The sequence below is a fragment of the Blennius ocellaris genome (assembly GCF_963422515.1).
Source record: "Blennius ocellaris genome assembly, chromosome: 21".
In the NCBI taxonomy this organism is placed as follows: Eukaryota; Metazoa; Chordata; class Actinopteri; order Blenniiformes; family Blenniidae; genus Blennius; species Blennius ocellaris.
This window is the reverse complement of record NC_137670.1, coordinates 310001-323647: the sequence shown is the minus strand read 5'-3', so window position 1 is coordinate 323647 and position 13647 is coordinate 310001. Positions and strand designations below refer to the sequence as shown.

The following is a 13647-nucleotide window of genomic DNA, read 5'->3' as shown; positions in this document are numbered from 1 at the left end:
TAAACATTCCCTCCTCACTATGGAACAACCTGCAGCTAAAACAGGGCTAGACCCTCCTCCAGGACCTCCTCCAGGACCTCCTCCAGGACTTCCTCCAGGACCTCCTCCAGGACCTCCTCCAGGACCTCCTCCAGGACCTCCTCCAGGACTTCCAGACCCTCTGCCCTGCTGCTCGGTGGCAGATCGACTCTGGAAGTCCTGATGTTCATCATGATCCTCTACCTGCTGGTCCCTGTTCTCGTCCTCGGTGTGTGTGTGTGTGTGTGTGTGTGTGTGTGTGTGTGTGTGTGTGTGTGTGTGTGTGTGTGTGTGTGTGTGTGTGTGTGTGTGTGTGTGTGTGTGTGTGTGTGTGTGTCTGTGTCTGTGTCTGTGTCTGTGTGTGTCTGTGTCTGTGTCTGTGTCTGTGTGCTGTGTGTGTCTCCTGCTCAGTGTGTCTCTGGTGTCTTCAGGTCTTCAGGATAGAAACACGTCGGTAGAATCAGCAGGACGATTCAGGACCAGTGAGACTGACCAGCTGGAGGAGCAGGGTGAGTTCTTCTCCTCCTCTTCTCCTCCTCTTCTCCTCCTCTTCTCCTCCTCTCCTCTTCTCCTCCTCCTCTCCTCTCCTCTCCTCTCCTCTCCTCTCCTCCTCCTCTTCCTCTCCTCCGTCTCTCCGACTGTGAAACAGGAACTTTATTGATCACAGAGTTTTAAAAAAACTTGTTGTAGAAAATATGTTTTTAAAATATTTAGAACTTTGTGTTTAAATGATTTTTAAATGTCTTTCAAACACATGGGATGTTTTGTCCAAGATAAAAGATTCAAATGTGTGAATGTGTGAATGTGTCTGCAGGCTGGAGGAAACCAGACAACACCACGTTCCGTCTGGATGAAGAGCGGAGGACTGGTGATGAAGAGGAGAGGACTCTGCTGGAAGAAGAGCTGCAGAGCAACACGACCTTTGACCTGGTGACTGAAGACGAAGGTGATGAAGAAATTTCTTCTTCTGCTCAAGATAAGGATGAGGGTGTCGGGGTGTCGGGGTGTCGGGGTGTCGGGGTGTCGGGGTGTCAGGGTGTCCTGGTGTCGGGGTGTCGCGGTGTTGCGGTGTCGGGGTGTCGGGGTGTCGGGGTGTCGGGGTGTCAGGGTGTCAGGGTGTCCTGGTGTCGGGGTGTCGCGGTGTTGCGGTGTCGGGGTGTCGGGGTGTCGGGGTGTCGGGGTGTCGGGGTGTCGCGGTGTCGCGGTGTCGGGGTGTCATGGTGTCCTGGTGTCGCGGTGTCGGGGTGTCGGGGTGTCATGGTGTCGCAGTGTCGGGGTGTCATGGTGTCATGGTGTCCTGGTGTCGGGGTGTCGGGGTGTCCTGGTGTCCTGGTGTCGGGGTGTCCTGGTGTCCTGGTGTCATGGTGTCATGGTGTCATGGTGTCGGGGTGTCCTGGTGTCCTGGTGTCCTGGTGTCCTGGTGTCGGGGTGTCCTGGTGTCCTGGAGTCGGGGTGTCATGGTGTCGGGGTGTCGGGGTGTCGGGGTGTCGGGGTGTCCTGGTGTCCTGGTGTCGGGGTGTCGGGGTGTCGGGGTGTCGGGGTGTCCTGGTGTCGGGGTGTCCTGGTGTCATGGTGTCGGGGTGTCGGGGTGTCCTGGTGTCCTGGTGTCCTGGTGTCGGGGTGTCCTGGTGTCATGGTGTCATGGTGTCATGGTGTCGGGGTGTCGGGGTGTCCTGGTGTCCTGGTGTCGGGGTGTCCTGGTGTCATGGTGTCATGGTGTCATGGTGTCGGGGTGTCGGGGTGTCATGGTGTCGGGGTGTCCTGGTGTCATGGTGTCATGGTGTCATGGTGTCGGGGTGTCGGGGTGTCCTGGTGTCCTGGTGTCGGGGTGTCCTGGTGTCATGGTGTCGGGGTGTCGGGGTGTCCTGGTGTCGGGGTGTCCTGGTGTCCTGGTGTCCTGGTGTCATGGTGTCGGGGTGTCGGGGTGTCGGGGTGTCATGGTGTCGTGGTGTCTCATGAAGTTCTTCCTGTGGAAACCTCATAGAGATGATTGAGAGCAGGGGAATGTCGTCTACATAGAATTGAGCTTCTCCTCAGCTTTAAAATGAGGTTTTACTGGTGTTGCTACTAGCAAGCTAGCTACACATGTTTTAGTGGATCTTCCAGTCTGGGTCTTCATGTTGAGCTCCAGAGGGAGACCTTTCCAAGATGGCGGCGCTGGAGGCACGTCACAGGCTGCACTGTAGGCATCTAGTGTGTTCCATCTGTGTTCTGACCTCCCAGTGGATCCTTGCAGAGACCTTCCAGGACCAGGAGGACCAGGTTCCAGGTGAGCAGTGCGACCTGGAGCTGCTGCTGCTGGTAAGCCACGCCCACTGTGGGGGCGGGTTCCACCAGCACATGATGGCGCTCAGTGAAGACGACTGGTGCGTCCTAGACAACGTCCTCAGGTAACGACTGTCCCATAGAGGGACTCACACCTCACTGCTGCTTCCTGTGGCTGAGCTGCTGTCACTATTTCACTGGACTCCTGTTTGCTGCAGGAAGCCAACCTGAACTGTGATAGGAACTACATCTTCCTCTTCTAATCCACATTATAGAGCGTCTTCCTCCTCTAATCCAGATTACAGAGCATCTTCCTCCTCTAATCCAGATTACAGAGCATCTTCCTCCTCTAATCCAGATGACAGAGCATCTTCCTCCTCTAATCCAGATTACAGAGCATCTTCCTCCTCTAATCCAGATTACAGAGTGTCTTCCTCCTCTAATCCAGATTACTGAGCATCTTCCTCCTCTAATTCAGATTACAGAGCATCTTCCTCCTCTAATCCAGATGACAGAGCATCTTCCTCCTCTAATCCAGATTACAGAGCATCTTCCTCCTCTAATCCAGATGACAGAGCATCTTCCTCCTCTAATCCAGATTACAGAGTGTCTTCCTCCTCTAATCCAGATTACTGAGCATCTTCCTCCTCTAATCCAGATTACAGAGCATCTTCCTCCTCTAATCCAGATGACAGAGCATCTTCCTCCTCTAATCCAGACTATAGAGCATCTTCCTCTAACCCAGATTATAGAGCATCTTCCTCCTCTAATCCAGATTACAGAGCATCTTCCTCTAACCCAGATTATAGAGCATCTTCCTCCTCTAATCCAGATTACAGAGCATCTTCCTCCTCTAATCCAGATTACAGAGCATCGTCCTCCTCTAATCCAGATTACAGAGCGTCTTCCTCCTCTAATCCAGATTAGAGAGCATCTTCCTCCTCTAATCAAGATTACTGAGCATCTTCCTCCTCTAATCCAGACTATAGAGCATCTTCCTCTAACCCAGATTATAGAGCATCTTCCTCCTCTAATCCAGATTACAGAGTATCTTCCTCTAACCCAGATTATAGAGCATCTTCCTCCTCTAATCCAGATTACAGAGCATCTTCCTCCTCTAATCCAGATTACAGAGCATCGTCCTCCTCTAATCCAGATTACAGAGCATCGTCCTCCTCTAATCCAGATTACAGAGCATCGTCCTCCTCTAATCCAGATTATAGAGCATCTTCCTCCTCTAATCCAGATTACAGAGCATCGTCCTCCTCTAATCCAGATTACAGAGCATCTTCCTCCTCTAATCCAGATTACAGAGCATCGTCCTCCTCTAATCCAGATTACAGAGCGTCTTCCTCCTCTAATCCAGATTACAGAGCATCGTCCTCCTCTAAACCAGATTACAGTGTCTTCCTCCTCTAATCCAGATTACCGAGCATCTTCCTCCTCTAATCCAGATTACAGAGCATCTTCCTCCTCTAATCCAGATTACAGAGCATCCTGCCCCTATGTTTCAGGCCCTACAGTGATCTGACCCTCTGCATAGAGCGGTCGACTCATCTGGTTGGCTGCTTCTTCCCGAACGCCGCCGTGCAGGACTTCTTCGTCCAGCTGCACTCGCTGTACTTCCAGAGCTGCAGGCAGGAGGCGCCGCTGCAGCAAGACGCTCCTCACGGCCTGGTGGTGGCGCTCACGCTGCTGCCCGTCAGCCTCGTCCCCGTCCTCGTCTCCGTCCTGGTCTGCAGGAGTAAAGCTGCAGCCTGAACTCACTGGGGGTCAAAGGGCAGCGTGAGGACGGCGGGGGTCAGAGGTCAGAGGTCAGTGTCCACCTGGACTCAGCAGACAGGAAGTGAAACCTCAGGACAACAAATCAATTCTAACTTTCTCACAAAGATACAAACATTCTGCAAACTGATGAAACACAATTTGAGAAAAGTCTGACTTCACCTGAGAAAAACGTCAATCAACCCAATGTGACACAAAACAAGGATGTAATCTGTCTTCGGAGACACAAACTCGTCCCTCAAGTCCAAAATAGAGACGAGTCTCACAACAGGAAACGATGTGACGAACTGTCAGAGACCAAACCTCCAAGACTAGAGTCACGAAGTGACGGAACCTTCGGCCCAGAAACACCAAACCCCTGTTCTTCTGTTGAAACGGGCTGAAAGGGACAGAACCCTATCTAACCCTAACTAACCCTAGCCTAACTAACCCTAACTAACCCTAGCCTAACTAACCCTAACTATCCCTAGCCTAACCCTGACCCTAACTAACCCTAACCCTAACCCTAACTAACCCTAACTAACCCTAACCTAACCTAACCCCAACTAACCTAACCTAACCCTAACTAACCCTAATCACTGTTCTTGTGTTGAAACGGCCGAAAGGGACAAACATACAACATGAAAATCAGCAACATGTAATCTGATACTCAAACTACTGTTACCAAACGGATTTTACTCGACGTCGTCAGGAATTAAGATTCCTGTTGGACTTCCTGTTGGACTTCCTGTTGGACTTCCTGCTGGGCTTCCTGCTGGACTTCCTGTTGGACTTCCTGCTGGACTTCCTGCTGGACTTCCTGTTGGACTTCCTGTTGGACTTCCTGTTGGACTTCCTGCTGGACTTCCTGCTGGACTTCCTGTTGGACTTCCTGTTGGACTTCCTGTTGGACTTCCTGCTGGACTTCCTGCTGGACTTCCTGTTGGACTTCCTGTTGGACTTCCTGTTGGACTTCCTGCTGGACTTCCTGCTGGACTTCCTGTTGGACTTCCTGCTGGACTTCCTGCTGGACTTCCTGCTGGACCCTCGGCTCATTATTCATTTCAGTTGGACGTCTGGACATTTTGTTGATTTGCAGTCTTTCCTTCTTTCCTATCAAGTATTTTGTTTTCTAGCAATTAAACATGACGAAGCAAAACGTTGGTCGTAGTTTGATTTGAGTAGAAACCAGATGTTGATTGTGGTTTTGTTAGATTTTATTCTGGATCAGCCGAGAGACTGGTCCTACACAGATCCAGGTCTTAGATCTCCAGACCTTCAGATCCAGGTCTTAGATCTGCAGACCTCCAGATCCAGATCTTAGATCTCCAGACCTTCAGATCCAGGTCTTAGATCTCCAGACCTTCAGATCCAGGTCTTAGATCTCCAGACCTTCAGATCCAGATCTTAGATCTCCAGACCTTCAGATCCAGGTCTTAGATCTCCAGACCTTCAGATCCAGGTCTTAGATCTCCAGACCTTCAGATCCAGGTCTTAGATCTCCAGACCTTCAGAACGTCGGTTCAAAGCAGCAGACAGAAGCTGGAAGTCGTTTTCAGGATTCTGACTGAAGTTGATTTGGTGGAAAAACAGAAGAAACCCAGCAAACGTTCACGCCTTTTCATGGGATTAAGACACAACTGGCGGAGCTGTACCAGGAGCACCAGGAGCACCAGGAACACCAGGAGCACCAGGAGTACCAGGAGCACCAGGAACACCAGGAGTACCAGGAGCACCAGGAGTACCAGGAGCACCAGGAGTACCAGGAGCACCAGGAGCACTGTTGAGAAGAGAGGCGACTCCAGTATGGAGAGCAATAAAGAGTCAGAACAATGAGTCAGTTTGTACAAGGAAGAGAAGTGAATCACCTCGGGAGCTGAAGTTCACCGATCTGCACCGTTTTATTCTGAGTTAGAGGAGGAGCTTACATTTCATACACAGACAGAGCAGGTTAACACTGTGCGTGCGTGCGTGCGTGCGTGCGTGCGTGTGTGTGTGTGGTTCCACTTCTATGTGGTTCACACAGTTGAAGCAGGAGTCTCAGACCAGAGGCAGAGACCTTGAAGAGTCTCAGCCCAGAGGCAGAGACCTTGAAGAGTCTCAGCCCAGAGGCAGAGACCTTGAAGAGTCTCAGACCAGAGGCAGAGACCTTGAAGAGTCTCAGCCCAGAGGCAGAGACCTTGAAGAGTCTCAGCCCAGAGGCAGAGACCTTGAAGAGTCTCAGCCCAGAGGCAGAGACCTTGAAGAGTCTCAGCCCAGAGGCAGAGACCTTGAAGAGTCTCAGCCCAGAGGCAGAGACCTTGAAGAGTCTCAGAGTGGTTCAGTTTCAACAACACAAAGACTGGTGGCCTTGCAGGTGTGAACCAGTGAACAGTGGTTATAATAGACATGCATGAATCAACGATCACGTACAAAATGTTAATTCCCATTATAGCAAGTACTAATAATAAACATAAAGTACAAATTTACCTAACAAGTACCAGGAGCACCAGGAGCACCAGGAGTACCAGGAGCACCAGGAGTACCAGGAGCACCAGGAGCACCAGGAGCACCAGGAGTACCAGGAGCACCAGGAGCACCAGGAGCACCAGGAGCACCAGGATGTGGGACTAAACCAGACTAAAGCCCAGCGTGGTGCCGGGGCAGAAGGAATGTGAAATCCAGATCAACTGTTGGATAAGTAGGTCTTTTTGTGGTCGAGCTCGTTGTTGCATTAAGAATCTTGCAGATTTGGACGGAGACGGAATCAGCTGAGACGTGTGGAGGACGAAGCTCCGCCCACAACCGGCAGCCAAATGAAAGTAAAAACTGAATTGACTTTGCTAATGAAACAATCTTGTTCGGTTCCTTTCACTGCCTTGGTGTCAAAACTCTCCTTGAGTTATTGGAGATGAAGTCATGTTCTATCGTTCCATTGAGTAAATACTAATCCATTTCCATCTTGGTTCTTTTAAGTAATAATGTTGTCTTTTATTATTAATATTATTATTATTATTAATAATAAAAAAATGTACAAAAGTTCTATTTGCAGACGAATCTTCCATGCGGAGGTAATAAGAGTGTTCTAGTGGAACATCCCAACAGACAGATGAGGATTGAAGAACCAGGTTCAAGAACTTTAGTGACTAAATGTTAATTCAGCAAAAGTTTGAGTCGAGTGATGAAACGATTCAATGACACAGCAGTGATGAAACGATTCAATGACACAGCAGTGATGAAACGATTCAATGACACAGCAGTGATGAAACGATTCAATGACACAGCAGTGATGAAACGATTCAATGACACAGCAGTGATGAAACGATTCAACGACACAGCAGTGATGAAACGATTCAACGACACAGCAGTGATGAAACGATTCAACGACACAGCAGTGATGAAACGATTCAACGACACAGCAGCTCTTCTTTTGTCTTCAGGAACCAAATGACTCAGACAGAAACTGAACATTAAACTCGATGCTAATTTTACTTCAGAAAAAGTGGCGGTTGCCCGGCGACGCCTGCTTCTTCTTTACTCACGTCCCCCGAACGCCTCGTTACATTGTTTTTGCTGACCATCACAATGACCACTAGAGGTCGCCACCAAGCTGAGCTGCAGGTTCTAATAGTGCAGCGGCGCACCAGCGTTAAAGCAGCCTCGTCGTGAGGCTCCATGTTCGAGTCCTGGCAGGACGGCGAAGAATCGTTTCATGTGAATGTGAAGTGAAACAACCAAAGAAGGAAACGTCGTGGCCGTTGAAACAAACCGTCCATCTCCTGCGCGGCGTCACTCCTGCTTTGGTTTCTTCCTCCTGCACGTTCGGAGGCAGAGGAGTCGTATGGCTCCGACCAGCAAGGCCGCCAGGAGGAGCAGCGCCGCCAGCAGGAAGCTCAGCACGTCCACTGAGTGGTACGAAAACCAGGACATCCTGAAGGACTCGGTGCGTAAGTGTGCGGCTCCTTTGTGTCTCATCACGAACTCGGTCCAGAACACGGCGGAGTCCAGTGGAGGCCTGGGTTTGTCCCGGTGCAGCGCAGACAGCCGCCTCATGTTGTTCCGGTAGGACGGGTCATGAAGAACCTCTCGTAGCGCTTCCAGGAAGCTGTGCCGGGTGGTTTGGGTCACGTCCACCACCCTGGCGGCTCCTCGCACCTCCAGTCGCAAAAGGTTCTCGAATTGGTCAAACAAGAGAGGAACTCCCACGATCGGCACGCCATGGTAAATGGACTCGTAGATCCCGTTGGTTCCTCCGTGGGCCACGAAGGCTTTGATCTTGGGGTGCCCCAGCAGGTCGTTCTGGGGCATCCACTTCACCAGAAGCGTGTTGTTCCCGAGATTGTCGGGGCGTTCTCCGACGTGCCTCCAGACGACCTTCTGAGGAAGTTGAGCGAAGGCAGCAGCGATTTCCGAAGTAATTTCTTTGGGCAGACCTTTGATCAACGTCCCAAGAGACATGAGGATGAAGCCGTGGTCTCCTGAACTCTGGACAAAGTCTTCCAGCTCCGCCGATAAGGGCTGAGAAGGCTTACATTGAAACCCACCGATGTAGACCACGTTCGGCATGGTTGGCCTCGGGAACTCAAAGACGAAGTCCACCCTCATCAGCCACATGTCGGCTCCCTGAAGGAGGTGGTAGAAGTTGACATCTGGACCGAAGTAGCGCTCCACCAGCCGGTCGTAGTGAGGGCACACGATGGTCTTGTCGATCCAGGTGTTTAAGGCGTAGAAGAGCACGTTTTGGATTCTCTCCCGGAAGGTCATTTTGTCAGATGCAACGTATCCAGAGGTCGGAACGTAAGACGTAGGAGACGGCGCGATGACAAAGTGACTCTCCCCGCTGGTGACCCATCTCACATTAAAAACGGTTGGCAGCTTCAGTTCATGAGCCACCAGAACTCCGCTGGGCAGACCGGGATCCAGAAGAACCACATCGAACCGAGCGTCCCGGATGCTCTGCATCAACGGCTTGTTCTCAAACATCGCCACCACCAGCTGACTGGCCTGCCGGTGGATCTCTGACAGGGAAGTGAGCATCTCCCAGTAGAAGTTGACAAAGCCCATGAGAGACGCTCCCTCCTTCTGGATCAGCAGCATCTTCTCCAGGAAGGTCAGGAAGTAGTCCTCGTTCTCGATCACGATGGCCTCCGGTAAGGTGACGGTGATGGAGCGGTAATGTGGCGCCTCCTCCTCGATGTACCAGCTGGTGGACGTGCGGACCACCGTCACCTCGTGGCCTCTGGTATGCAGCCGCTGGATCAGCAGGTTCATGTTGACCCAGTGACTACCATCGACCGGGAACACCAGGACCTTCCCCCCCCCCACCCCCACGGGCAGGAAGCACCAGGTGGCCACCAGAAGAAGGAGAACTCTTGGGGGGCGCTCCATCTCTTCACCCTGGGGAACAATGAAGCACAAGCCCGGTCAGTGGAGCAACACCATGGTTGAGGACCAACTGAACGGAAACATGAGACAGTCGTGAGACCAGGAGAAGTTCTGACCCAGAACACCATGAAGGCTCAGGGAGGAAACATGTGACGGGAGAGACGTCGACTCCAACCAGCCGGTTCCCAAGGAAACCGCTGCTCATTCTACTGCACTGATGGAGGTCAAGACTAAAACAATGCAAAACAACTTCCCGAGGCTTCAGCAAGAACCGAACGCAGAAACACTGAGAACCGAACGCAGAAACACTGAGAACCGAACGCAGAAACACTGAGAACCGAACGCAGAAACACTGAGAACCGAACGCAGAAACACTGAGAACCGAACGCAGAAACACTGAGAACCGAACGCAGAAACACTGAGAACCGAACGCAGAAACACTGAGAACCGAACGCAGAAACACTGAGAACCGAACGCAGAAACACTGAGAACCGAACGCAGAAACACTGAGAACCGAACGCAGAAACACTGTGAACCGAACGCAGAAACACTGAGAACCGAACGCAGAAACACTGAGAACCGAACGCAGAAACACTGAGAACCGAACGCAGAAACACTGTGAACCGAACGCAGAAACACTGAGAACCGAACGCAGAAACACTGAGAACCGAACGCAGAAACACTGAGAACCGAACGCAGAAACACTGAGAACCGAACGCAGAAACACTGAGAACCGAACGCAGAAACACTGAGAACCGAACGCAGAAACACTGAGAACCGAACGCAGAAACACTGAGAACCGAACGCAGAAACACTGTGAACCGAACGCAGAAACACTGAGAACCGAACGCAGAAACACTGAGAACCGAACGCAGAAACACTGAGAACCGAACGCAGAAACACTGAGAACCGAACGCAGAAACACTGAGAACCGAACGCAGAAACACTGAGAACCGAACGCAGAAACACTGAGAACCGAACGCAGAAACACTGAGAACCGAACGCAGAAACACTGAGAACCGAACGCAGAAACACTGAGAACCGAACGCAGAAACACTGAGAACCGAACGCAGAAACACTGAGAACCGAACGCAGAAACACTGAGAACCGAACGCAGAAACACTGAGAACCGAACGCAGAAACACTGAGAACCGAACGCAGAAACACTGAGAACCGAACGCAGAAACACTGAGAACCGAACGCAGAAACACTGAGAACCGAACGCAGAAACACTGAGAACCGAACGCAGAAACACTGAGAACCGAACGCAGAAACACTGAGAACCGAACGCAGAAACACTGAGAACCGAACGCAGAAACACTGAGAACCGAACGCAGAAACACTGAGAACCGAACGCAGAAACACTGAGAACCGAACGCAGAAACACTGAGAACCGAACGCAGAAACACTGAGAACCGAACGCAGAAACACTGAGAACCGAACGCAGAAACACTGAGAACCGAACGCAGAAACACTGAGAACCGAACGCAGAAACACTGAGAACCGAACGCAGAAACACTGAGAACCGAACGCAGAAACACTGAGAACCGAACGCAGAAACACTGAGAACCGAACGCAGAAACACTGAGAACCGAACGCAGAAACACTGAGAACCGAACGCAGAAACACTGAGAACCGAACGCAGAAACACTGAGAACCGAACGCAGAAACACTGAGAACCGAACGCAGAAACACTGAGAACCGAACGCAGAAACACTGAGAACCGAACGCAGAAACACTGAGAACCGAACGCAGAAACACTGAGAACCGAACGCAGAAACACTGAGAACCTGGAATCACAGGAAACTCAGTTGTGACTCAACAATAAACCTCCGCTGAATCCGGGTTCACGGTTCTCTGCACAGGAAACCATCTGAACGCAGTCAGGAGGGGGAGACCTGCAGAAACAGAACCACAGTCTGCAGAAACAGAACCACAGTCTGCAGAAACAGGACCACAGCCTGCAGAAACAGGACCACGGTCTGCAGAAACAGGACCACAGTCTGCAGGAAGGTTTGCTCTCAGTAAAACTCTGGACACTTCAGTTTCAATCCAACAACAAACTTTTCTACAAGTTCAGAAAGTAACAGAGACTCACCACAGTCCCTGGAACGCCGGAGGAATGGAGCTCCAGCCTCTGTGGACCAGGGCAACGCAGTGTGTGTGTGTGTGTGTGTGTGTGTGTGTGTGTGTGTGTGTGTGTGTGTGTGTGTGTGTGTGTGTGTGTGTGTGTGTGTGTGTGTGTGTGTGTGTGTGTGTGTGTGTGTGTGTGTGTGTGTGTGTGTGTGTGTGTGTGTGTGTGTGTGTGTGTGTGTGTGTGTGTGTGTGTGTGTGTGTGTGTGTGTGTGCGTGCGTGTGTGTGTGTGTGTGCCAGGAGGGAGGGGCTGTGGAGGACGTCTCATTGGGCAGTGAAAACAAACAGTTCTCCTCTCAGAGAACAAACCAGACCTCATCGAAGCTTTACTTCCTGCTCTGTGTGTGTGTGTGTGTGTGTGTGTGTGTGTGTGTGTGTGTGTGTGTGTGTGTGTGTGTGTGTGTTTTGAGTCTGTTTTGAGTGTTTTGATTGAATGTGTTTAGAGAGTATTTAGAGTATTTAGTGTATAGAGAGTATTTAGAGTGTTCAGAGAGTATTTAGTGTATAGAGAGTATTTAGTGTTTAGAGAGTATTTAGAGTGTTTAGAGAGCGTCTAGAGTATTTAGAGTATTTAGTGTATTTAGAGTATTTAGTGTATAGAGAGTATTTAGAGAGTATTTAGAGAGTATTTAGAGAGTATTTAGTGTATAGAGAGTATTTTGAGTGTTTAAAGAGTATTTAGAGTGTTTAGAGTGTTTAGTGTTTAGAGAGTATTTAGAGTATTTAGAGTGTTTAGAGTGTTTAGAGTGTTTAAAGAGTATTTAGAGTGTTTAGAGAGTGTTTAGAGAGTGTTTAGAGTGTTTAGAGAGTGTAGAGAGTATTTTGAGTGTTTAGAGTGTTTTTAGAAAGTGTTGCGAGTGTTGAGTGTTGAGAGTGTTTAGAGTGTTTAGAGAGTGTTTAGAGAGTGTTTAGAGTGTCTAGAGAGTGTCTAGAGAGTGTTTAGAAAGTGTTGAGAGTGTTCAGAGTGTTGAGAGTGTTTAGAGAGTGTAGAGAGTATTTTGAGTGTTTAAAGAGTATTTAGAGTGTTTAAAGAGTGTTTAGAGTGTTTAGAGTGTTTAGAAAGTGTTGAGAGTGTTGAGAGTGTTTAGAGTGTTTAGAGTGTTTAGAGAGTGTTTAGAGTATTTAGAGTGTTTAGTGTTTAGAGAGTGTTTAGAGTGTTTAGAGAGTTTAGAGAGTATTTAGAGTGTTTAGTGTTTAGAGAGTATTTAGAGTATTTAGAGTATTTAGAGTATTTAGAGTATTTAGAGTGTTTAGAGTGTTTATAGAGTATTTAGAGTGTTTAGAGAGTGTTTAGAGAGTGTTTAGAGTGTTTAGAGTGTTGAGAGTGTTGAGAGTGTTTAGAGAGTGTTGAGAGTGTTGAGAGTATTTAGAGTATTTAGAGTGTTTAGAGTGTTTATAGAGTATTTAGAGTGTTTAGAGAGTGTTTAGAGAGTATTTAGAGTGTTTAGAGTGTTTAGAGTGTTTAGAGTGTTTAGAGAGTGTTTAGAGTGTAGAGAGTGTTTAGAGAGTGTTTAGAGTGTTTAGAGAGTTTAGAGAGTATTTAGAGTATTTAGAGTGTTTAGTGTTTAGAGAGTATTTAGAGTATTTAGAGTATTTAGAGTATTTAGAGTGTTTAGAGTGTTTAAAGAGTATTTAGAGTGTTTAGAGAGTGTTTAGAGAGTGTTTAGAGTGTTTAGAGTGTTTAGAGAGTGTTTAGAGAGTGTTTAGAGAGTGTTTAGAGTGTTTAGAGTGTTTAGAGAGTGTTTAGAAAGTGTTTAGAGAGTGTTGAGAGTGTTGAGAGTGTTGAGAGTGTCTAGAGAGTGTCTAGAGAGTGTCTAGAGAGTGTTTAGAAAGTGTTTAGAGAGTGTTGAGAGTGTTGAGTGTTTAGAGAGTGTAGAGAGTATTTTGAGTGTTTAGAGAGTATTTTGAGTGTTTAAAGAGTGTTTAGAGTGTTTAAAGAGTGTTTAGAGTGTTTAGAGTGTTTAGAGTGTTTAGAGAGTGTCTAGAGTGTTTAGAGTGTTTAGAGTGTTTAGAAAGTGTTGAGAGTGTTGAGAGTGTTGAGAGTGTTGAGAGTGTTGAGAGAGTGTTTAGAGAGTGTAGAGAGTATTTTGAGTGTTTAAAGAGTA

The 13647-nt window shown here is 49.0% G+C and overlaps 2 protein-coding genes across 2 annotated transcripts; one reads left to right on the top strand and one right to left on the bottom strand.

Moving 5' to 3' along the window:
- Nucleotides 1-168: 168 nt before the first annotated feature.
- Nucleotides 169-4044, top strand: LOC308145764 (receptor activity-modifying protein 3; the record flags this gene model as incomplete). The annotated part of the gene is made up of 5 exons (XM_080517312.1): nucleotides 169-247; nucleotides 450-527; nucleotides 833-964; nucleotides 2255-2408; nucleotides 3798-4044. Exons 1-5 carry the CDS (start codon nucleotides 202-204, stop codon nucleotides 4042-4044), a joined length of 657 nt encoding a protein of 218 aa, XP_080373438.1. The 5' UTR covers nucleotides 169-201.
- A 3767-nt stretch (nucleotides 4045-7811) lies between these two features.
- LOC308145758 (UDP-glucuronosyltransferase 2A3-like) lies at nucleotides 7812-11530 on the bottom strand. Its single transcript, XM_080517303.1, has 2 exons — nucleotides 11507-11530; nucleotides 7812-9420 (listed from the first exon to the last, which is right to left on the bottom strand). Exon 2 carries the CDS (start codon nucleotides 9409-9411, stop codon nucleotides 7813-7815), a length of 1599 nt encoding a protein of 532 aa, XP_080373429.1. The 5' UTR covers nucleotides 9412-9420; nucleotides 11507-11530; the 3' UTR covers nucleotide 7812.
- Between the last annotated feature and the right edge of the window lie 2117 nt (nucleotides 11531-13647).